The sequence below is a fragment of the Pleurodeles waltl genome, chromosome 1_1 (genome assembly GCF_031143425.1).
Source record: "Pleurodeles waltl isolate 20211129_DDA chromosome 1_1, aPleWal1.hap1.20221129, whole genome shotgun sequence".
In the NCBI taxonomy this organism is placed as follows: domain Eukaryota; kingdom Metazoa; phylum Chordata; class Amphibia; order Caudata; family Salamandridae; genus Pleurodeles; species Pleurodeles waltl.
The window spans coordinates 906,525,330-906,549,912 of NC_090436.1; the positions used below are offsets into that span (position 1 = coordinate 906,525,330).

The 24,583-nt window shown below is 44.3% G+C and overlaps 1 protein-coding gene across 1 annotated transcript in view; it reads right to left on the reverse strand.

The window, feature by feature from the left end:
- UHRF2 (ubiquitin like with PHD and ring finger domains 2) overlaps positions 1–24,583 on the reverse strand; it is a 690,531-nt gene that overhangs the window by 90,323 nt on the left and 575,625 nt on the right. The window contains exon 14 of the mRNA XM_069230126.1: positions 9,071–9,237. Within this exon, the coding sequence (XP_069086227.1) occupies positions 9,071–9,237 (167 nt within the window). The remainder of the gene's footprint in view (positions 1–9,070; positions 9,238–24,583) is intronic.

The following is a 24,583-nucleotide window of genomic DNA, read 5'->3' on the forward strand; positions in this document are numbered from 1 at the left end:
GATAATATAGAGTTTCCTCATCGAAAGTCCCGTAGCGAGAGGGAACACGTCTGAACCAGCATGTGTCGCTATAGATACACATGCTTTGCATAGACTGTAAAGCAGTCCCCGCCCACATAAGCAGTGGCTAGCCTCAAGGGGTTAGAGTAGCTTGTAAATAATGTCCTAAGGACTGCTTGGCCAACATTTGCTTGTTGACGAGCAAGAACATCTACACAATAGTGTTTAGTAAATGTGTGTGGTGTAGACCAAGTAGCAGCTTTACAAATACCTGCTTTGGAATGTTTCCTAAAAAGGCCATAGAGGCACCTGCAAGAGTGAGCTTTAGGAGTTACTGGTAGTTGTCCTTTAGCTTTAAGATAACAAGTTTGGATACACTTGACTATCCATGTAGCTAATCCATTCTTTGAACTTGGATTATCCTTGTGAGGCATTGAAAAAACTACAAATAGTTGTTTTGATTTCCTAAAACTTTTTGTCCTGTCAATGAAATACACAAGAGCTCTTTTAACATCCAGTGTATGGAGAGCTCTTTCAGCGACTGAGTCTGACTGTGGAAAAAAGAGGGGCAACCCCACAGATTTTTTAATATGCAACGGTGAAACTACCTTGGCTAGGAATTTAGAATTTGTTCTAAGGACTATTTTATCTTTGTGTATTTGGAAGAAGGGTTCCTCTAAAGTGAACGCTTGTATTTCACTAACTCTTCTTAGAGAGGTTATAGCTACTAAAAAAGCAATCTTCCATGAAAGGAATTGTAAAGCAAAAGAAGGCATGGGTTGAAATGGTGGACCGATAAATCTGGTAAGTACAATGTTAAAGTTCCATAAAGGAGATGGAGAAACTCTAGGTGGATTAATTCTCTTAAGGACTTCCATAAATGCCTTAAGCACAAGAATATGAAATAAAGTAACATGCTGTTTTGGAGGTAAACAGCTATAGCTGCTAGATGAAGTCGCATAGAAGAGTATGCTAGATTTGCCTTAGGCAAATGTAGCAAATAACAAACAATGCCTTGTACTGGATCAATATTTTTAGGTTGACAATAATATACAAAACGTTTCCATTTAGCAGTATAGCACTGTCTACTTGTAGGTCTGTGTGCCTCGTTAAGAATGTCCATACATTCAGAAGGAAGTTGCAAGTAGCCATACTCTCACAAGATTGAGTGCTTTGGGGTTTGGCTGTCTGATTTGACCTCTCTTTTGTGTCAAAAGATCTGGGCTGTTTGTAATGTGGAACCACTGAGAAATCCAACAGCGTTATGTACCAAGGCTGACATGCCATGTTGTGTCTACAAGAATTATGGTGAGTGATGTTTGTTTCAATTTACGTACTAGAAATGGTATGAGTGGGAGAGGTGGAAAAGAGTAAGCAAATATCCTGGACCAATTCTTCCATAGAGCATTGCCCTTGGACTGAGAGTGTGGGTATCTGGATGTATGTTTTTGACATTTTGAGTTTTCTGCGGTGGCGAAGAGATCTATCTCTGGTATTCCCCACAATTGAAAGTATTGGTGAAGTACTTGTGGATGAATTTCCCATTCATGGACTTGCTGCTGCGTCCTGCTTAATAAGTCCGCTAACTGATTGTCCGTTCCTGGGAGATATTCTGGCAGTAATTGAATATGATTGTCTGAGCTAGAAGGGACAACTGAGATGAATGTGCCCCCCCACCCTGTTTTTGCAGTAAATACATTGTTGTCATATTGTCTGTACGGACTAAAACTACCTTGTCTGAGATTTGTGTAAGGGATGCTTTGAGTGATAGAAAGACTGCTAGCAGTTCCAAATAACTGATGTGACAAATCTGTTAAATGGGATCCACTTTCACCAGTATGGTTGTTGACGTAAGCTCCCCACCCTTTCTGTAATGCATCTTTTCTGAGTGATCTGAGACACAGCATCTGGAAAGAGCCGCCCTTTTGAAAGGTTGGTGGGCTTCCACCATTGCAGCGTGCAGTGAGTCTGACAGTCCAACAACACTAGATCCCGAATATGACCCTGTGACTGAGACCACTGTTGAGAAAGGCACTGTTGCAGTGGATGCATGTGTAGTCTTGCACGGGGAACTATCGTTATGCAGGAAGCCATCATTCCCAACAGTTGTATCACTAGCTTCACTGTGTGAGTATGATTCTCTTGTAATTGAGAGATGAGAGTTTTAAAAGCGTGAATCCTTTTTGGGTTTGGATATGCTAATGCTGATTGAGTGTTCAGAATTGCTATAAGAGTTGAGGTAATTTATTCTGAACCCCAAATCGTGTAGAAAGTTTTCTATGTACTGAGTGTGTTGCTGGCAGTTTTGAATGTTATTGGCTTTTATGAGTATGAACATGTATGTGTTTTCTTCTGAGAAATGCTGCTACAACTGCCAAGCATCTTGTGAATACCCTTGGGGTTGTTGTTACCCCGAATGGTAGTACCTTGAATTGGTAATGCTTTCCTGCAATGAGAAATCTTAGATATTTGCGGTGTGCTGCAAGTATGGGAATATGAAAATAAGCATCTTTGAGATCCAATGCTGTCATGTAATCCCCTTGCTGTAATAGAGGAATAACATCTTGCAGAGTGACCATGTGGAAATGCTCTGAAAGTAAGTATAGGCTGAGAGGCCTGAGATCTAAAATTGGCCTTAATAAACCATCCTTTTTAGGTAACAGGAAATATATTTACTATACCCCTAACCCTTGTTCGGATGTAGGGACTTGTTCTATAGAGTTTATGAGAAGAAGGGACTGTACCTCCTCCTCCTTTAGTAGGGCAAGATGGTCGTGAGAGAGTTTGTGGAAACGAGGTGGGATATTTTGTGGACTGGAAATGAGTTCTAGACAATAGCCATGTTGGATAATTGATAGAACCCACTGATCTGTGGTGATATTGTACCATTGTGGATAAAAAGTTACCAGTCTTCCTCCCACAGGAGATGTATGCACTGTGGGGATTTGTAAAGTCACTGCTTTGCTGTGGAAGAGGAACCTCTTGAGCACTGGTCTTCAAACTGTGGGGGCGCCCACCTCATAAGAAAGCCTCACCTTTCATTGTGCACTTTCAAACGTCGAAAGTATGTTTGTTTTCTTTCCTTTTTCCCTTATCTCCAATTGAGCTCTCTGATTGGCTGCACTGTCATAGCTTCCAATCATGAGCCAGCATTATTAACTGTGACTCTGCAGCAATCACAGCGAGAGCAGCAGGGCAGGAAAGGGAAGGGAAATGCTACAAATTCTACCATGATAAGTTACAGAACGGTCACTACTTTGCTTTTAGTGGCTCTTCACCACTACTGCCTTTTGTTTCCTGCTTGCTGCCTTTCCACTCGTGGTTGCTGCCCTTTGCTTTTTAGTTCCTGCCAACGCTGTAGCTTCTGCCTTCCACTGCCTCACTGGTTCCGAGATAAAGAAGATAAAAATTAATTGCATGTAAGCCGCACATCGGGTGTTTCCTGGGAGGCTAGAAGGGTTGGGTGTGGGAGGTGTTTTTTGTTAGGGAGGGTTGGTTTGCATTTGGGGCCCTGGAGTCCTGCGTGTTTTTCCCCTTGGTACTGCCCCCACCCAAAGTGGGGGGGACATAGCTGGACCATGGGCCTTAGTGGAGGCCACCCCCAGGAAGCAGAACCTGGGCTTATCAGGAATATTGAGGAGGGGGCAGGGGTAAGGCAGGCAGAGAAGTACAGATAGGAAGGGAAACACTGGGTCTAGCCCAGTCGTAAATTTAAAGGGAGGAATGTAGGTGGGAGGTATTTAATGGCAGACGACTGGCACTACGCCCTCTTTCTCCTGGGGATTCTTACGAGTACATCCACCCACCCACCCGCAGAAAAGGCAGGGAGCAGAGATTGAGCACGCTAAGGGATAAATGTCGCAGAGGCAAGTAGACTTACAGGAGATCCTTAGGGGTATGGGCCGCATGAGGGGAACAGGCCACAAACAGGTGACAGCCAGGGTCCAGGGTGGTACTGGCAGGCTACCACAATGGCCTTGTGTGTTGAACTGAAAGGAAACAATCAAGAGCACAGCCGGTGTCCTGCAAAAAGTTGGGTAAAGGTGACTTGGCTGGAAGCTGACGCTTGCCAGGAATAAAATAATAGTGTTACCGGAAGTGAATGGTCACCCGGTGGGCTGGAAGCAGACGCTTGCCCTAAAAAGGTGTGGTTGTGCCGGATGTGAAAGGTCACCCAGCTGGGTTGGAAGCTGATGCTTACCCGAAAACAATTAAGTGTTGCACCAGAAGTGAAAGGTCACCCGGTTGGGGCTGAATAGTTACACCTAAGGTGATAGGGCACCTGGGGGCAAACTGGCCAGCATTGAATGTAGGGCACAGTGTTTGGGAGGCCTGTGAAAAGAAGGGCAATAGCCCTTGGAGTAAAAATTAAATTATGGTTGAAGGATTGCTTGTAAGTTAAAAACAATTGCCTAATAAACTGCGGCCTCAATTCTTCCATAAAAGTGAAATTGGTGTGTTCTGAGTTTTGGGGGATCTGGGGGGGGGGGGGTGCCCGACCAGTGGGGGGTGCGGCCGCTAAGCAGGTAGGTAGAAAAGAATGTTCTCATCCTAAATATGTCCAGTAACATCAATTTGGGAGACCTTTTATATGCGGAAACCATCCCCTGACAGTTTCAAAGTTGCTTTAATTGAACAGCATGTAATGGTTTTATAGCAGCGCAGTAGTTTTCAAAGCACTGCAAAATTCCTTTTATCTTCAGCACTTTTTTGAGCAACAATAAAAGTGTCAAGATAACTCCTGTGATTAATGTACCTGCTGGAGAAGGGAGTTTTCTCTAGCCTCAGTGTTTACTCATCTAAGGTAGTGCAGAGGGTTAATATGCCCTCTGCAAAGAACGTGCACTATGCACATCAAAGATTGCTTTTGTCAAAGAGATTCTTCTGTTACTGTGCAGTTCATAAGATACATTTGTATTCTAGCACAGTGAGTTATGAACTGCGATCAAAGAGCTGCATGCAAACTACATGCTACAGGTTATAAAGGGCCAGATGTAGCAAGCAGTTTTGCCCATTCTGTGTCAATGGGAAAATGTGTTCGTACATATGGCCCAAAGTTATGTATTTTCCCGGTCTTTCATTATCTTGAGGTTGCTTACAAAGAGTTTTGTCTTGTGGAAATACATTATTTTTATTAAAGTCAACCCTAACCACTGTGTTAGGTTATGAATCATGAGTTGGTGCTACTCCAAATCAAGCACTTTTCAAAAGTGCCTACCAGTATGGATGGCATGTGAATCCTACACTCTGCCTTATGTAACATTTTCTCTACACTGGTTAACACATGTATGATACATTGTCTCTGCATGTGTGTTTGAAACAAGCAAAACAGTGCATTTTCCAACCTTTTCTTTCAATCTCATGGCCCAATTACTCATTTTTGCCAAGAGACTCTGACCCTCCTGTGGTCACCAAGCACTAAGACGAATGAATGTAGAAAATAATATGGCATAAAACAGTGAAGTGCGGTTTAGGGCACTCAGTGCAGTGATTAGCCCTCTCTTCAGGTCGGGTGATTGCTCTGAAGCAGAGCGGCACACCCAGTCTACAGCAGGACATGTTAGCCAGCATAGCCCATTCAGGTAATCCATGTTATGCAGTACTCAAAGAGACATCTTAAGATGGCAGTTCTGGCTGTATCTTACACGGCATGGGGCCTTCCGGCTGCAACTCACTCAAAGTCCAAACTGCACTGGCCTTGGAATGATGAAAAATGTAATGAAAAAATCTATTGTCAGAAGTGATACACAGACATTGCTAAAGTGCTCATTTCCTAAAATGCTACATCAAATTATTTCTAAACCGATATGTCCTGATGCAGTAACACAAAGTTCACAGAGGCACCAAAATACTGGTCGTGCCTTGGGCTTTTTTTTTTTTTTTTTTGCGTCCGCATATGAACTTGGGAAGTGGTGAAAGGGAGTTAAACACTACTTTTCTGCTTCAACCTGAGCACTCTTGGACTGGAGTTATGGAGAAGAATAATTGAAGCTGTTTTTTTTTTAGCCATTCCCATGTCTAGCAGCTTCTTTTGAGAACACCGAATACGAAATTTCAAGAGATGCTGAGTTGATAGAAAATGTACCTGACATCTCTCAGGGACAGTTTACAAAAGTATTTCCCTGAGAACAATGACCACATGAATGGTTGAGTCTTTCAGCCATTTATGGCGAAGGTGGGGACCTCTCTCCCTATTCACATGCAGGAAGAACTAATTGAGCTCCAGAGTGAATGCATTTTGGTCTCATGTATTTTCGGTGTCAAACCTGAAGGTAGGTCATCTGAATGTGTTTTTCGGCTCCTAGCATGATCTGAGGGCTGCAACTCACTCAAAGTCCAAACTGCACTGGCCTTGGAATGATGAAAAATGTAATGAAAAAATCTATTGTCAGAATTGATACACAGACATTGCTAAAGTGCACATTTCCTAAAATGCTACATCAAATTATTTCTAAACCGATATGTCCTGATGCAGTAACACAAAGTTCACAGAGGCACCAAAATACTGGTCGTGCCTTGGGCTTTTTTTTATTTTTTTGCGTCCGCATATGAGCTTGGGAAGTGGTGAAGGAGAGTTAAACACTGCCTTTTCTGCTTCAACTGAGCACTCTTGGACTGGAGTTATGGAGAAGAACCGGTGACCAATGGAGAAGAATCTTTAATAGTCTTTGTTTGGTGCGACGCTGCTGATGTACTCACGTACTGCAACAACGGGCTGGATTGGCTCTCAACATCAGAGTCTCGGTCCAAATCAGAGTCTCTGATGGATAAGGCTGCGCAGTGTCCTACTACTCCACATGCCACCAAACCTAGGATTACAGGTAAGCAACTTGTCCTTGTGTTGAGTTGGTGTTACATGACTCTAAGGATGTCACACCACACCCTTTCCTGGGCAGAGATGGAGCCAGCACCACCTACCAGCAGAGGAAAGCTATAAAAGATTTCCAGATCCAGTCTGGCATCCGAGAATATTTAGGAAGAGAGGAATCTGCAAGTAGAAATATCCATCAGGAGTACAAGCTCAGCAGAGCCTGCATTCACCTGCTCTCCGGAGTATGCTTCTCCAATGGCATTTATCTCCAAACTCCTCTGAGGTCATAGAGTAGAGGATCAAACATGGTTTCTGAAGCCCAATGCCTTGTGGTTGATTTTTGCCTCAAGCAATGTACAAACACTCATGATAGGTCCAAAGTTAGCACAAGTTATACACTGTTAGACTCCGCACATAAAAAGTCAGGCAGTCGTAAAGATACTACTCGTAAAATTCCTTTGTAAATTGCAAAAGATCGTAAACTTGCAATACAGTGCAAGTTTACTCTCGTGAATTGAACCCTCAGTTCTTAACGGTCTATGGAAAATGGAGAAACACGCATGGAAATAACTGAACTGGGAGTTTTTCACAAAGCCCACGACAAATCAGCTTGTAAAATCAAGAAATGTACATGGAGCTTCAATGGCCTTTCTAGGTAATATTCCTACAGATCACAAATAAAAAGCAGCTATATGGTCTACATTTACTACACAATACTGTGTAGACGTACTGGCCCGTCAACAAACCAATGTGTGGTCAAGCAGTACTATGCACATTATTTCATGCAACTGTAACCACCACAAGTTGGCTACTCTATGTGGAGGAGGAATGCAATACAGTCTATGCTAAGCAGGTGCATCTACAGCCACAAATAACTTGAACAGAAAATGTTACTTACCCAGTAAGCATCTGCTTGTGGCATGTAGTGCTGTAGATTCACATGCATCCACCCTGCTCCCTGAACAGCTGTGCTGGGTGCTGATAATGTTATACGTTATCACAACTTTTTCCACATGGATATCTACTATAATACACTCTGCTCCACATGCCACCTTCACTCGCCTTGCGAGAATACAATCTAACAATGGAGCTGATGATCATGCGCGTTACCAGCAAGAGGAGTCACCATACCTCGTGACTCGAAAGACTTTCTTAGAAGAAAAACAACTTGCACACATCAGAGCACAGCACCAAATGGAGGGATTATGCTAAGCATTTGTATCGACAGCCACACATGCCTTGAACATGCTGATTATCAACACTCACCAAAATACTACACATTAACAATACTAGATGGCAGATGTACAGATTTCTACATTGGATTCTTCTTAAAAACAAGTTAACACAAAAATTCACTACCCTATAAATGAGATGTGTCCTACTGTGCCTAGCTTGATAGGTCATTACATAATGTATCCTGAAGAGCATCTCCTTTCAGCTGCAAAACCAGGTTTCTTGAACTGCAATAATAAGGCACTGATCAATTTACTATGATGTACTGACGCCCCCAAGCTGCCTTGACCAGGTGGCATCCTAGTAGGCTGAACTCTACGAAAACTAAAAATGAAATGATTAAATATTTATAGACACTTGAAGCAGTGTGATAGCCCCAAGATTATACACCTTGCTGTAAATTCTTGTGATCTATAAATTCAATTAAAACTCTTCAGGGAAGCAGGTGAAGTTTAGTGATTAGAAACACTGGTCCTGAGGGACATCTTACCTTTAGCTCTTTAGTCTCCTTATCTGCCCAAAATCTATGAGCATCTTGAAACACGGTTTGCAATAGTTTTCAACAGGTAACTGTAAGGTTTAAAGTATGGCTCTGAGTATTGTATAATTGTTGAAAAACATGTCCCCGCTATGAGGGAAAACTAATGAAACCAGGTAGTAGCAGTCTGTCAATCAGTCCGAGTCTTTAATTTTATACTATGTTCGTCAAAGGTGCAGGTCTGATTTAAAGTACTAGTTCACATAAGCTTTTGTTTAGTCTCAATTTCCCTACATACTGTTTTACAATTATTCATTAACCACGCATAATAGAACTCATTAAAGTGAGGTGTAGTTCCTTATGGTGTTATTTGGTGGATGGCAAATAAAATGATACAATATTTTTAAAGCAATCTTATTGCCTCACCCTAAATGCACCGTTCTGTAAATAATAGTTAAAAACAAATAAAGATATACGTTCTTATAACACACAAAATGGATCAAAACCCACAATAGAAAAATCCAAAGCATGCAAAATAATAAACACACCGGTCCTTCCTTGAGATAAACAAGAACTTGCTCCCATAGTTTCTGGTTCAGACTGTCTTCACTGATTAACCACCGCTGCTGTGGGGTCAATTTGTAAGCTTCTACTCCATGCTCCTCTCCTGATACCTTTGGAATTTTTGGCAGTGAAACAGGCTCATCAACCTCCACTGAAAAATCAAGGCACGTATCAAAGTTAGCAAGGAAACCATGCTGAAAAGAGTCAACTAACACAGGTACTAACTTTGCAAAAGGACCAGTTGTTACTTTTGTCTTAAGAAGAGAGGTGCCTTTCTTAACAATTGCATTGCTGTCTACTGAAAAGGGTTAACTATCTCCTTTAATCTTGACACTACCAGCAAATACAGGGCAAATAAAATGTTTTATACAGCTACAGGGAACATTAAATGGGTACCTTCTGGACAAGCTCAATAATAGCACCAAGACCTTGATTGTGGCATTGAAGAAACATTTTTGTAGGCTCTGTACACTGATTATACCCTCTGCACCTTTGATCTTTCAGCTGTTTTCAATTCTCTAGACCAAAGAGTACTATTGCACAGACTTCAGCTCCTGGTGTGATGTAGTTCTTTAACAGTTTAAATCATTTCTCTGCCAGCACTCTCACCAAATTCAAACAGGTCCATTCTTCACCCATTTATTCACACTGCTACATGTTATATCCTTTCTCCTGATAAACATTACCTGCACACTGTTCATATTAAACATTTATTAATTAAAAACCTGGATGCCATCCATCTGAAATCAACCCCTCTCCAAATAATAATAATAATGAAATCAATATTTAAATATATGTTCTGTCTGTAAAGACAGAGTAGAGATCCCAACAATAAGTAAGTCATTAAAAGATTAAAGCGCTTGACCCTTTAGTCATTTCTTGTATACAAAATAAATCACGTAACAGATTCTTAATCAAAAATAAATGGACTTACATTGTGTTAGCTGGTTCAAGATTCAGGGAAAGAAGAAAGGCCAACATGTGTTTCTCAACTTAAACAATTAATTTGTTGCTTCTTCAAGGCTTGTAAAATTGCTAATATGTGAAATCTACACAAAGGTCCTATAATGAAGCTGACAAGGGACTAGTCAGCAGGATCATGTTTTACAGGGACAGCAAGAACGACAAAGGAAAGAGGTTAATGTGAAAAATAAAAGAGACAGTGACTGAATTTATAGACATAGGCATCACAACCCTAGTCAGGACATTTCCTTCACATATTAAAGGCACAACAAATTTGTACGAATGTGTTTAAGACATTTTGTGGGAAAATGACATGTTAATTGCTACAAGGGATGTCAAACCACTGTACACCTGCATCTCTCACAAGGATGGTTTATATTGTATGAAACATTTCAATACCAGATTTGATAGTGGTTTGCTATAAACTGAAATACTGCTGAGTTTGTTTTGGCCAAGATTTGTTTTCTTTTATGAGAATGCACTTTTTTTTAACAAATCAAAGGAATGGTGATAGGTTTAAGGTTTGCACCTCCTTGTGCCTCCCTTTTTATGGAATGATTTGAAAGGGAGCAAAGTTTACGACCAATCCTACAAAGCTTTGAATGCAATTTAATGCTGTTATTGAGTTCTATTACTTATATATTTATAATCTGAAATGGTGATAAACAGTCTCAATGAGTTTCACAGTTAACTCAATACAGATGAGGCAAATATAGAATTAACACTCCTTGATTGTGAGGTTTACCTAAAATCAAAACATAGAGTAAACCGTTAAGAAAACAAACTTCTGTTAACAGCATTTGGCAAGCAACATCAGCCCACTCTAGGCGTCACGTCAACATATATCCTGATGAAGTATTTTTAACCACTAAGAGATTATGGACACCTTAGGTAGATTGCAATAATGAGGCAGAAAAGATAGAGAAAAGCTTTCTCTGGAGAGGGGATTTGATAAAAATGTAACAGCAAGGGCATCAATCAAAGTTTCAACTACTCCTAGACTTGACCTGACCTACAAACAAAAGAAGAGAGAGTGACAGTGTAAGGAAATGCCTCCTTGGCATGGTTACCCCCTGACTTTTTGCCTTTGCTGATGCCAAGTTATGATTTGAAGGTGTGCTGAGGCCTGCTAACCAGGCCCCAGCTCCAGTGTTCTTTCCCTAACCTGTACCTTTGTTTCCACAATTGGCACACCCTGGCATCCAGATAAGTCCCTTGTAACTGGTACCCCTGGTACCAAGGGCCCTGATGCCAGGGAAGGTCTCTAAGGGCTGCAGCATGTCTTATGCCACCCTAGGGACCCCTCACTCAGCACAGACACACTGCTTGCCAGCTTGTGTGTGCTGGTGGGGATAAAATGACTAAGTCGACATGGCACTCCCCTCAGGGTGCCATGCCAACCTCACACTGCCTATAGGTATAGATAAGTCACCCCTCTAGCAGGCCTTACAGCCCTAAGGCAGGGTGCACTATACCATAGGTGAGGGCATGGGTGCATGAGCACTATGCCCCTACAGTGTCTAAGCAAAACCTTAGACATTGTAAGTGAAGGGTAGCCATAAGAGTATATGGTCTGGGAGTCTGTCATACACGAACTCCACAGCACCATAATGGCTACACTGAAAACTGGGAAGTTTGGTATCAAACTTCTCAGCACAATAAATGCACACTGATGCCAGTCTACATTTTATTGTAAAATACACCCCAGAGGGCATCTTAGAGATGCCCCCTTAAACCATACCCGACTTCCAGTGTGGGCTGACTAGTTTTATCAGCCTGCCACACACCAGACATGTTGCTGGCCACATGGGGAGAGTGCCTTTGTCACTCTGTGGCTAGTAACAAAGCCTGTACTGGGTGGAGGTGCTTCTCACCTCCCCCTGCAGGAACTGTAACACCTGGCGGTGAGCCTCAAAGGCTCACCCCCTTTGTTACAGCACCCCAGGGCACTCCAGCTAGTGAAGTTGCCCGTCCCTTCCGGCCACGGCCCCACTTTTGGCGGCAAGGCCGGAGGAGATAATGAGAAAAACAAGGAGGAGTCACTGGTCAGTCAGGACAGCCCCTAAGGTGTCCTGAGCTGAGGTGACTCTGACTTTTAGAAATCCTTCATCTTGCAGATGGCAGATTCCCCCAATAGGATTAGGGATGTGCCCCCCTCCCCTCAGGGAGGTGGCACAAAGAGGGTGTAGCCACCCTCAGGGCTAGTAGCCATTGGCTACTAACCCTCCAGACCTAAACACACCCCTAAATCGAGTATTTAGGGGCTCCCAGAACCTAGGTAACTAGATTCCTGCAACCTAAGACGAAGAAGGACTGCTGAGCTGAAAATCCTGCAGAGAAGATGAAGACACCAACTGCTTTGGCCCCAGCTCTACCGGCCTGTCTCCCCACTTCGAGAAAAACTTCAACAGCAACGCGTTCCACAGGGTCCAGCGACCTCTGAAGCCTCAGAGGACTACCCTGCATCTAAAAGGACCAAGAACTCCAGAGGACAGCGGCTCTGCTCCAAAGAAGAAACATCTTTGCAACAAAGAAGCAACTTTTAAAGAACACACGTTTCCCGCCAGAAGCGTGAGACTTTGCACTCTGCACCCGACGCCCCCGGCTCGACTTGTGGAGAACCAACACTACAGGGAGGACTCCCCGGCGACTGCGAGCCCGTGATTAGTCAGAGTTGACCCCCCCCTGGGCCCCCACAGCGACGCCTGCAGAGGGAATCCAGAGGCTCCCCCTGACCGCGACTGCCTGCTTCTAAGAACCCGACACCTGGTAAGGACACTGCACCCGCAGCCACGAGGACCTGAAGGATCCGACCTCCAGTGCAGGAGCGACTCCCAGGTGGCCCTCTCCCTTGCCCAGGTGGTGGCTACCCCGAGGAGCCCCCCCTTGCCTGCCTGCTTCGCTGAAGAGACCCCTTGGTCTCCCATTGAACTCCATTGCAAACCCGACGCCTGTTTGCACACTGCACCCGGCTGCCCCCGTGCCGCTGAGGGTGTACTTTTTGTGCTGACTTGTGTCCCCCCGTGCCCTACAAAACCCCCCTGGTCTGACCTCCGAAGACGCAGGTACTTACCTGCTGGCAGACTGGAACCGGGGCACCCCCTTCTCCATTGAAGCCTATGTGTTTTGGGCACCACTTTGACCTCTGCACCTGACCGGCCCTGAGCTGCTGGTGTGGTAACTTTGGGGTTGCCCTGAACCCCCAACGGTGGGCTACCTTGGACCCAACTTTGAACCCTGTAGGTGATTTACTTACCTGCAAAACTAACAAACACTTACCTCCCCCAGGAACTGTTGAAAATTGCAGTGTCCAGTTTTAAAATAGCTTATTGCCATTTGTGTGAAAACTGTATATGCTATTTTGCTAATTCAAAGTTCCTAAAGTTCCTAAGTGAAATACCTTTCTTTCAAAGTATTGTTTGTAAATCTTTAACCTGTGGTTCTTAAAATAAACTAAGAAAATGTATTTTTTCTATATAAAAACCTATTGGCCTGGAATTGCCTTTGAGTGTGTGTTTACAACAAATGCTTAACACTACCCTCTGATAAGCCTACTGCTCGACCACACTACTACAAAATAGAGCATTAGAATTATCTCTTTTAGCCACTATCTTACCACTAAGGGGAACCCTTGGACTCTGTGCATGCTATTTCTTACTTTGAAATAGTACATACAGAGCCAACTTCCAACAGACAGCTAAAAGTCTTGAGAGCCTGAAAGGGGGATTTGTTATCACACATAGTCAAGAAAGTTCATAATTGTACAACTACTCAAGAGACACTGGCATATGTTCTTACCCCAAAAAAAATAGATGTGGCACAACATATAACACAGAGCTCCTCAATAATGTTTAAAAAGTAATCACCTTGAAAAGCATCCTATGCTGTACGACAAGGTTAAATACACCATAATTCCTCCTGTAAGGAGCAATATTAAAGATATATATATGAGTTCCACAAATGTGGAAACTGCATTTGTTGCCTGTATGTTAAGAACAAGCAACATTCCTTTCAAAGGTTTAGAATTCAAACGTGTATGTGTATGTAAATAGTTTTGCATGCAGAAAGAAGTATGTTGCCTCTATATTAAGCCCATTCACTGGCGTTGTGTTTGCTGTGATGATGTTGCTGTCATATATAGGCACCACCCCGGTGCGCTGACGTCAGTTTCTTTTCACAACTTTCCACGCCTGAAGCGTGGAGCCATGAAGAACACTGAGATTGGTGTGCCGGAACTAGGGCCCTGAAAGGGAGGCCCTGTCCCTAAAAATCAGTTCACAGAATGGGGAACTTGAATATCTCTCTACAAAGTAACTTGTTCATCTGATAGAGACTTCAAGTTACAGATTTCTTACCTTAAAATATATACCCAAGTGTTAGACCTGACAGCCTTAGGGTGGTCACCCCTAACTTTTTGCCAGCCTCCCTCCACTTTTTGGACATTGTTTTTGCTGGTTTTTAGACTCTGCTCACTTTAAAACTGCTAACCACTGCTAAAGTGCATATGCTCTCTCCCTTTAAACATGGTAACATTGGATCATACCTAATTGGACTATTTACTTTACTTATAAGTCCCTAGTAGTGTGCACTATATGTGCCCAGGGCCTGTAGATTAAATGCTACTAGTGGGCCTGCAGCACTGGTTGTGCCACCCACTTAAGTAGCCCCTTAAGCTTGTCTCAGGCTTGCCATTGCAAGGCCTGTATGTGCAGTTTCACTGCCTATTCTACTTGGCATTTAAAAGTACTTGCCAAGCCTAAAACTCCCCCTTTTCTACATATAAGACACCCGTTAAGTATGCCCTAGGTAATCCATGGCTGTGTAGGCAAAAGGCAGGACATGTACCTATGTAGTTTACATGTCCTGGTAGTGTAAAACGCCCAAATTCCTTTTTTACACTGCTGTGAGGCCTGTTCCCTTGAGAGGCTAACATTAGGGCTGCCCTCATACATTGTTTGAGTGGTAGCTGATGATCTGGAAGGAGTGGGAAGTTCATATTTAGTATGGCCAGAATGGTGATATAAAATCCTGCTGACTGGTGCAGTTGGATTTAATATCACTATTATAGAAATGGCAATTTTAGAAAGTGAGCATTTATCTGCACTTAAATCTTTCTGTGCCTTACAATCCACGTCGGGCTGGGTTTAGTTGACAGCTCCTTGTGCATTCACTCAGACACACCCCAAACACAGGATACTCCGCCTCACTTGCATACATCTGCTTTTTGACTGGGCCTTCCTGGGCTGTGAGGGTGGAGGGCCTGCTCTCACACAAAGGACTGATACACCCCATACTGGGACCCTGGCAGACAGGATTGAACTGAAAGGGGACCAGGTGCACTTCTAAGCCACTCTTGAAGTCTCCCCCACTTCAAAGGCACATTTAGGTATATAAACAGGGCCTCTGCCCCTCCCAACTCAGACACTTCCTGGAGAAGAAACTTGTAACCAGAACCTGCATCCTGCCAAAAAGAACTGCCTGGCTGCCCAAAGGACTCATCTGACTGCTTTCTGTGAAGGACTGCTGCCTTGCTGTTGCCCTGCTGCCTTGTGGTCTGTGGCTGTGGTGAAGAAGTGCTCTCTAAGGGCTTGGATAGAGCTTGCCTCCTGTTCGCTGAAGTCTCAGGACCAAAAAGACTTCTCTCTTGCAACTGGACTCCTTGTGCGGCAAAACTTTGACGCACAGCTTGCTAAAACCGACGCACAGCCTGCCCGCAGTGAGAAATTCACTGCACACCGAACTGGAACAACACAGTGTGACTTTGCACGGAGAAGATCGATGCAGCACCTGCGTTGCAACAGGAACTGCGACGCACCGCCCACCGGATTAATGCACAGCCGACCTGGGACGATGCAGCCTGACTTCCAGAGTGGAAATTGGCGGAGCGCCTGCTGTGCGGAAGAAACTTCAACGCAACACCCGCCGGAATGACAGAGCGCTTGTGACTTCACTCTGCAAGCCCAGGATTCCACGCACAGACCCTGGGGCGTCTGAAAACCCCCGCAACCCAAAGAGGATCCACGACCGAGCGCCGGAAATCGATGCACAGCCGTCCCTGCGAGGAAGCTAAACAATGCATCGCCGTATGCGGCCCGTGAAATCGATGCACACCGCTTTGTTTCCCCGCTTCTCCTCCTCTGCGGCCCTTTGCAGACATTTTTCATGCAAACCAGGTACTTTGTGCTTGAAAGAGACTTTGGCGGTCATTACAACCCTGGTGGTCCAAGACCGCCAGGGCTGTTTTGACGGAAGCACCGCCAACTGGCTGGCGGTGCTTCCAAGCTCATTACGACCGCGGTGCTTGAGCCGCGGTCGGACCGCTGGGGAAGGCGGTGCCCCGACGGTGATAATCCGCCAGGGCAGCGCTGCCCAGGGGATTATGAGTCCCCGACCGCCAGCCTTTTCCTGGTGGTTTGAACCGCCAGGAAAAGGCTGGCGGTACGGGAGTCGCAGGGTCCCTGGGGGCCCCTGCACTGCCCATGCCATTGGCATGGGCAGTGCACGGGCCTCCTAACAGGGGCCCGTGCAGCTTTTCGCTGTCTGCATAGCAGACAGTGAAAAGCACGACGGGTGCAACTGCACCCGTCGCACGGCCACAACACCGCCGGCTACATTTGGAGCCAGCTCCTGTGTTGCGGCCGAGATCCCCGCTGGGCCGACGGGCGGAAACCAGGTTTCCACCGGCCGGCCCAGCGGGGATCTCAAAATGACCGCGGCGGGAGTGCGCCCGCATTGGCGGCCGCCTGGCGGTCAGAACTTAGGTCATAATGAGGGCCTTTGTTTGCTTTAAAAAGACTTAAGACACTTTAGATCACTTTTCAGTGCTATCATTACATATTGCATCTTTGATCGTTTTGACCTGCAAATATCCAGAAAAATATTATATATTTTTCTAAACACTATGTGGTGTGCTTTTGTGGTGCTATATTGTGTTATTGCATGATTTATTGCACAAATACTTTACACAATGCCTTAAGCCTGACTGCTCAGTGCCAAGCTACCAAAGGGTGGGCACAGGATAATTTGGATTGTGTATGACTTGCCCTGACTACAGTGAGGGTCCTTGCTTGGACAGGGGGTAACCTGACTGCCAATCAAAGACCCCATTTCTAACACCAAGCAATATCATCCCTGGAGGTGGGTCTGCAAACCAAGATCATACTAAGAAGTCTTGCAGGACCGAACGGCCAAAGTAGCCATTCCTGCGGAGTGGTGTGGTGTTTAGTGAATGCGTTCAGGGATGCTCATCTTGCTGCCTGGCAGATGTCTTGGACTGGAACTCCACATGCTAACGCAGTGGTTGCGGCAGTTGCTCACGTAGAGTGAGCACGCAAACCATCAGGGGATTGCTTCTTAGCCAAAACGTAGCACATTTAGATGCAGAGAACAACCCCTCTAGAGATGGTTTTTTTCTGAACCGCTTGAACTTTCTTTGTATCCACATAACTAACAATCGTCCACCCAGAAGTCTTTGGTACGATTGAGGCAGAATGCTGACGGTCTTTTTAGATCTAGACAGTGGAGTCTTTCCTCTTCACGAGAAGGATGTGGGGAGCATACTAAGTAGGCAAGGTGATGAACTGGCCTACATGAAAGGGCGTGACCACTTCAGGGAGGAAAGAAGCTCTGGGACGAAGAACCACTTTGTCAGGATGGACTGAGATAAAAGGTGGCTTAGAAGAAAGAGCTTGCAGCTCACTCACTCTATGAGCAAAGATATTGGATGCAAGAAAGGCTGTCTTTAAAGTGAGAAGTCGAAGAGGACAATTATGAAGGGGCTCAAACAGAGCACACATGAGGTAAGTAAGTACCAAGATCAATTCCCACTGGGATATTATGAACGGGGTAGGCGGAAACCCAACAATGGGAGATTTAAACAAGGAGGGTTGATTTGGTGGTCTGAGGAAAGAAGAGATGACAGACAGATAACCTTTAACGGTGCCCAAAGCAGAGCCCTGCTGGGCAAGAGAGAGAACAAACAAAAGAACCTCAGACAGAGGTGCAGAAAGGAGATTAACAGACTTGCTGGTACACCATGTCACAAATCTGTTCCAACAACAGGCATATACTATTTTCGTGGAGGGATGTCTGGCAGGCAAGATAACATTACAGACTTCGGGGGGAAGGACAAAAGCTGTCAACCTCCGCCGCTCAATCTCAACTCAAGAAGGCAGAGACTGAACAGGTTTGGGTGGAGAACCGCCCCCTGCTAATGCAACAGAAGATCCTCCTAAAGAGGCAGTTTGAGTTGAAGATCGATGGCCATGCTCAGAAGCTTGGGATACAATACTCTTCTTGCCCAGTCCTAAGCTACAAGGATGACTTGAGCATGTTTTTTCTTGATCTTTTTGAGAACTCTGGACTGAAGTAGTATTGGAAGAAAGGAGGCCTGAGTTCCACTCAAGACGAAAAGCATCGCCGAGCAAGTGCCACCTTTGAAACTCCAATACGCAAAACAGCTGACATTGTGCGTTATCTGCGGCGGCTAACAGATCAAACCAAGGCTCTCCCCATTGCTGAAAGAGACCTTGTGCCACCTATGGATGGAGCTGCCATTCGCTATTGAGCATACATTGATGGATGAGTTAGTCTTCTCTGACGTTCAGCGAACCTGCCAGATCTTGAACCACCAGGGATATGCCCTAACGTTCCATCCATGTCCAGAGGCGTAGAGCCTCCTGACAAAAGGTTCACAACCCAATTCCACCCTGCTTATTGTAGTACCACATGGTGGTGGTGGTGTCTGTGAACACCTGCACTAGCCTCCCCTTGACAGAGGGATGAAATGCTTTCAATGGCAGTTGGATCGGTCAGAGTTCCAGCAAGTAGATATGGAGTCCGGATTCCACCAGAGACCAGAGTCCTCTGATCTCCACCTCTCCAATGTGATTGTCCCATCCCAAAAGTGACGCATCGGTCACCACTGTGAAATCTGGTTGGGGAAGGGAGAGGAGTCTGCCTTTGACCAAATTGTGGTTTGTCAGCCACCACAGCAGGTCTTTTGCTGCTCCCTCCGAGTGTTGTGGACTATGTCGGAGAAATTCCCCTGATGCTGTGCCCACTGGAACTTCAGTTCCCACTGTGCCAGCATAAGCCATCTGGCATGATTCACCAGCAGGATGCAGGATGCCATAAGGATGCCATAAGGTTCAGCAGCCTCAAAGCCATTCTCACCGAAATCCAGGACAAAGGCTGAAACATTAGTATCCTAACCTGAATGTCCAGGACTTGCTGCTCAAGAGGATAAGCATGAAACTGGACTCTGTCCAGAACTGCTTTGATAAAAAGGAGCGTCTGAGAAGGATTCAGGTGTGACTTTGGCAGGTTTATAGTGAACCTCAGCGCATGCAGGTCTGCCGTACTCTGAAGGCCGGAGATGACGGCACGGGGAAGCCCGCCTTCAACAACCAGTCGAGATAGGGGAGGACTGACACTCCTAATCTCCGCATGTGAGCTGTGACCACCACCATCACCCTGGTAAACACCAGAGGGGCACTAGTAAGGCCAAAGGGGAGCACGGTTGACTGAAAGTGCTCAAGACCTACCTTGAACTGCAGGTAACACCTGTTTGCATGATGAGCATAGGTGAGGGCCCAGTTTATTACTTCCCGTAAAGATTGCCAGTTCACTCGGTAAACGTGGGAGCTTGAACCGGGGGAAATGGACCATATTCCCCCATATAGGAAGTGAACTTTCTGATAAATGATCCAAATACTAAATATCCAATGAGGTTCCTTAAGGAATTAGAAAAGTACTCCAAAATGTGTAATCAAATTTGAAGTTTATTAAACAGTTGTGAATAGCTTCATATTGTGCAACAGGTAGATGAGGCGTAGAACAGAGTAGATACTCAGCCAACACGTGTTTCGCCCTATGGGGTGCATTCACCAGGGCTTTCTCAAGGCTGTAGAAGATGAGATAAAGTAAAATAAAAAATATAAAGAGTGGAAAGAAGAGACTAATGGGCAAAACACGTGTTGGTATTTGGATGCTTATAAATTATTGACACAAAAGTGGGAACTTACCATTTATCAGAAAACGCCTGTGTGCAGGCGGAATGGGGATGTGGAAATATGCATCCTGCAAGTCCAACACTACCAGCCAGTCTCTTTGGTCTAGGTCAGACAAGACCTGAGTTAAGTGAGCATCTTGAATTTCTCCTTCGTGAGGAAGAGACTGATGGTTCGGAGGTCTAGAATAGGTCATAGAACTCTTTGGGGGATCAGAAGCAGCGGGAATAACAGCCACTGCCTTCTTCTGGTATCGGAACCCTCTCTATGACTCCCTTGACCATGAGACCCATAACTTCTTCTTGGAGTAAGGATAGATGATTCTCCATCAGTCGTTCCTGTACTGGTGGTAAAGGGAGAGGGGAGGATTTGTAGGGCAGGGAGTAGCCCTCTGAATGATCTGCAGGACCCAACTCTGTGATGCAATGGACTGCCATTGGGGGAGATGAAGATGTATTCTCCCACCAACTGGACAGCCATGATCCCTTATTAGGAGACTAGGGGAGCTTAGAGGCTGCAGCTGCCGGGGCGTTGGTGGTGGACAACCTCTGTCTACCTGACCCACGGGGTCAGAATGCACTGTGTCCACAGCCACGCAAAGCTTGGGTAGCTTGCGCAGGACAGTGGCTGGCATTGGGTTGGTGCAGTGACACACTCCTTGCGTAGCCACGAAAGGGGCAAAAGGCAGACTGGGGACGTGGGATCACTGAGAGGCCCAAGGACTTGGCCATAGCCCACGAGCCCATCAAGATCTCCAGCACTGAGTGTACCTAGAAATATTCAATATTTGGTATAATCATGAATATAAACTAGTCTAGATTAATTATAGTCCAATGGCTCCAGTTACTTGGGATTCAAATAACACTCACTTTAAGATGGCCACTGCTGCAGAAACAATGTGTAAGTTACAAGATGGCCGCCACATGGGCAGTGAAGTTTTGAGTCACCTTCCGGTGCTGCCGTTTTTCTCTCAACTTTTCAAAAAATTAGGGGATTAGGAAAGTCCTTAAGTGTATTCAGTTGAATACAAAATAAATAAGCACCTGTGTTCTGAATAAAGCAGCCACTTCAAGATGGCCTCCATTTAGAGAAACAATGCTTTAAATATGGCCGCCAGGGGAGTAGCCAGGCCCTTCAGCGTGGTACTGATCGCTTTTGTGCCCCGAAGATTCAGAGCTTTCAGTCAGCTGTCACGAGATATGAATAGATTCAAGCAATCTCTGCAGCATTTTCTGCCATTTCAGAATAAGTATTTGTAATTTATTAAGGTGTTCAACTGACCTCATGGGACATTTATTTATTTATTGATTTCCAATGTTTTTGTATAATTTACAGCTTATTCATGTAATGCAGGAATAACAATAATTCATACCTACTTGGATTATAGAGAAATAATTATTTCGAAGGGTGAGTTCAATGTCTGCCATGATTTATAAAATTGCTCCTGGTCTTTGATTTTATTTTTTTATTGAAAAAATGGAATGAGACACGAGTGCAATATATAGATTTCTGAAGCACTTTTTTAGCATGCAAATCATTTTTCAGAACTAAAGTGGGGTAATGGTTAGTTTTGAACTTTCATTCTGACTTTTTACTTTAATTTCGCACACCTGGTGATTTCAAGGTGGCAGTGAGTTAGGGTTTTTAGATCAAGAGTTATGGCGTTTACATTTTTGTCTGTATTCATTAGGTTTGGCTCTCTCCATTAGTACTGAGAAGGCCCATACAGTATTTGAAGGGGCCGAAATGCGTCGACCATCTATAATTGAGAGGTTTCAAGCAAGATTGAATTTATCCTTTAAGGACTTTACACCACAGGCCCTCCCACTTTCCTCTTTTGGACAGGGATGAAAATAAGGATGTTTTAGGACTGTGAGAGATTAGGCAACCATCTCTTACATGTGGATTCTCTATATAGTTGTCAGTGAGTACCACATGGTTTCCGGAATAAGGAGAGGAACGTTGGACCAATTATTGATGTTTTATGTTTATTGTTAAATGTTTTATGTTTATTGTTAAGTGTTTTATGTATGTGTTGTACAAACAAAATTGTTTTGGTTGTGCATACTTTTTCTTGTGTATATAATAGATAGTTGTAATTTGATTGGTTGTCTTTTTTGGGGGGAATTACAAAGATGATTAGACTATTAGCTAAGAGCAATTAAATTGTGTGTTCAATGACGGATTCATTGCTTCATTGAATGAGACTTATTATTGTATATTGTTTCTTACTATTTGACCAAATATTTCAGAGATTACTGTTCATTACCCAGGTCTAGTAGGGATAAGTGGGTAGACCCCCACGGTTTTTAGTAGTGCATAGACTGTAAAGCAGTCCCTGTAAAAAGCAGTACTAGCTTGTGGGAGTTGCAGTTGACTGAAAAAGTGTTCTTAGTACTGCATGGCCTATGTTGGCTTGCTGGTGTGCAAGTACATCTACAAAATAGTGTTTTGTAAATGTATGTGGTGTAGACAATGTAGCTTGCTTACAATAACAGCTATGGGTACATTTCCAAGGAAAGCCACAGTGGCTCCCTTCTTCCTGGTAGATTGTGCTCTGAGAGTAACAGGAAGTTGTCTTTTTGCTTTAGAATAACAAGTTTGAATACATTTTACTATACACCTAGCTGTGCTATTATTTGATATTGGATTGCTAATATGAGGTAGTGAGAAAGCTAAAAAGAGCTGTTTAGTCTTTTTAAACTATTTAGTTCTCTCAATGTAGAACATGAATGCATGTTTTGCATTCAGAGTGTGAAGGGCTCTTTTGGAACTGAGTCAGGTTGCGGAAAGAAGGCAGGCAACTCAATGGATTGATTAATTGGAATTGAGAGACCACTTTAGGGAGGAACTTCGGATTTGTGCGAGGAGACACCTTGTCCCTGTGTATTTGGAAGAATGGTTCTTCCTGGGTTAGGGCCTGGAGCTCACTAACGAGTCTGAGAGGTGATCATGACTAAAAAAGCAAATTTCCATGAGGTACTGAAGAGAACAGGAGGGAAGTGGTTAAAAAGGAGGACCCATATACCTGGTAAGGACCATGTTAAGTTTCTAAGATGGTGCAGTGGGCAGTCTTGGTGGAATGACCCGTTTAAGACCTTCAATGCATGCTTTGATTACTGGGATCCTAAAGAGGGGCGTATGTTGCCGGTGTTGTAAGTATGCAGCTATGGCTGTGAGATGTAAGCGGATGGAGGTGTGAGCTAATGAAAATGTCACTTACCCAGTGTACATCTGTTCGTGGCATCAGTCGCTGGAGATTCACATGTTCTGCATAGCTCGCCATCTGGTTTTGGGTCGGAGTGTTACAAGTTGTTTTTCTTCGAAGAAGTCTTTCGAGTCACGGGACTGAGTGACTCCTCCTTCTGTCTCCATTGCGCATGGGCGTCGACTCCATCTTCGATTGTTTTCCCCGCAGAGGGTGAGGTAGGAGTTGTGTTGTAGTAATAGTGCCCATGCAATGGAGTGACTAAGTATGTACCTATTTAAGGTTAAAATAATATATATACAAATGTACAAAGTTGAAGCTAACTTCCAAACTGCTACAGGCTCCTGGGGAGGTGGGTGGGCACATGTGAATCTCCAGCGACTGATGCCACGAACAGATGTACACTGGGTAAGTGACATTTTCAGTTCGATGGCATCTGTCGCTGTAGATACACATGTTCTGCATAGACTAGTAAGCAGTTATCTCCCCAAAAGCGGTGGCTCAGCCTGTAGGAATGGAAGTGGTTTGAAATAATGTTCTTAACACGGCTTGACCTACTGTGGCTTGCTGTGCGGATAACACGTCTACACAGTAGTGCTTGGTGAACGTGTGTGGCGTAGACCATGTGGCTACCTTACATATTTCTTGCATTGGGATGTTTCCTAGAAAGGCCATGGTAGCACCTTTTTTTTCTGGTTGAGTGTGCCCTTGGTGTAATGGGCAGTTGTCGTTTTGCTTTAAGGTAGCAGATTTGGATGCATTTAACTATCCATCTGGCTATACCTTGTTTTGATATTGGGTTTCCTGCATGAGGTTTTTGGAATGCAATAAATAGTTGTTTAGTCTTTCTGATGTTTTTCGTTCTGTCAATGTAGTACATTAATGCTCTTTTGACATCTAATGTATGTAGTGCCCTCTCAGCTACGGAATCTGGCTGTGGGAAGAACACTGGTAGTTCCTCTGTTTGATTTAGGTGGAACGGTGAAACAACCTTTGGTAAAAATGTAGGATTAGTCCTTAGGACGACTTTATTTTTGTGTAGTTGTATAAAAGGTTCTTGTATTGTAAACGCCTGAATTTCACTTACTCTTCTTAGAGATGTAATGGCGATGAGAAATGCAACCTTCCAGGTTAGGAACTGTATTTCGCAAGAGTGCATGGGTTCAAAAGGTGGACCCATGAGTCTTGTTAAGACAACATTTAAGTTCCATGAAGGAACAGGTGGTGTTCTTGGTGGTATAATTCTTTTAAGGCCTTCCATGAATGCTTTAATGACTGGTATCCTGTATAGGGAAGTTGAATAGGTAGTCTGCAGG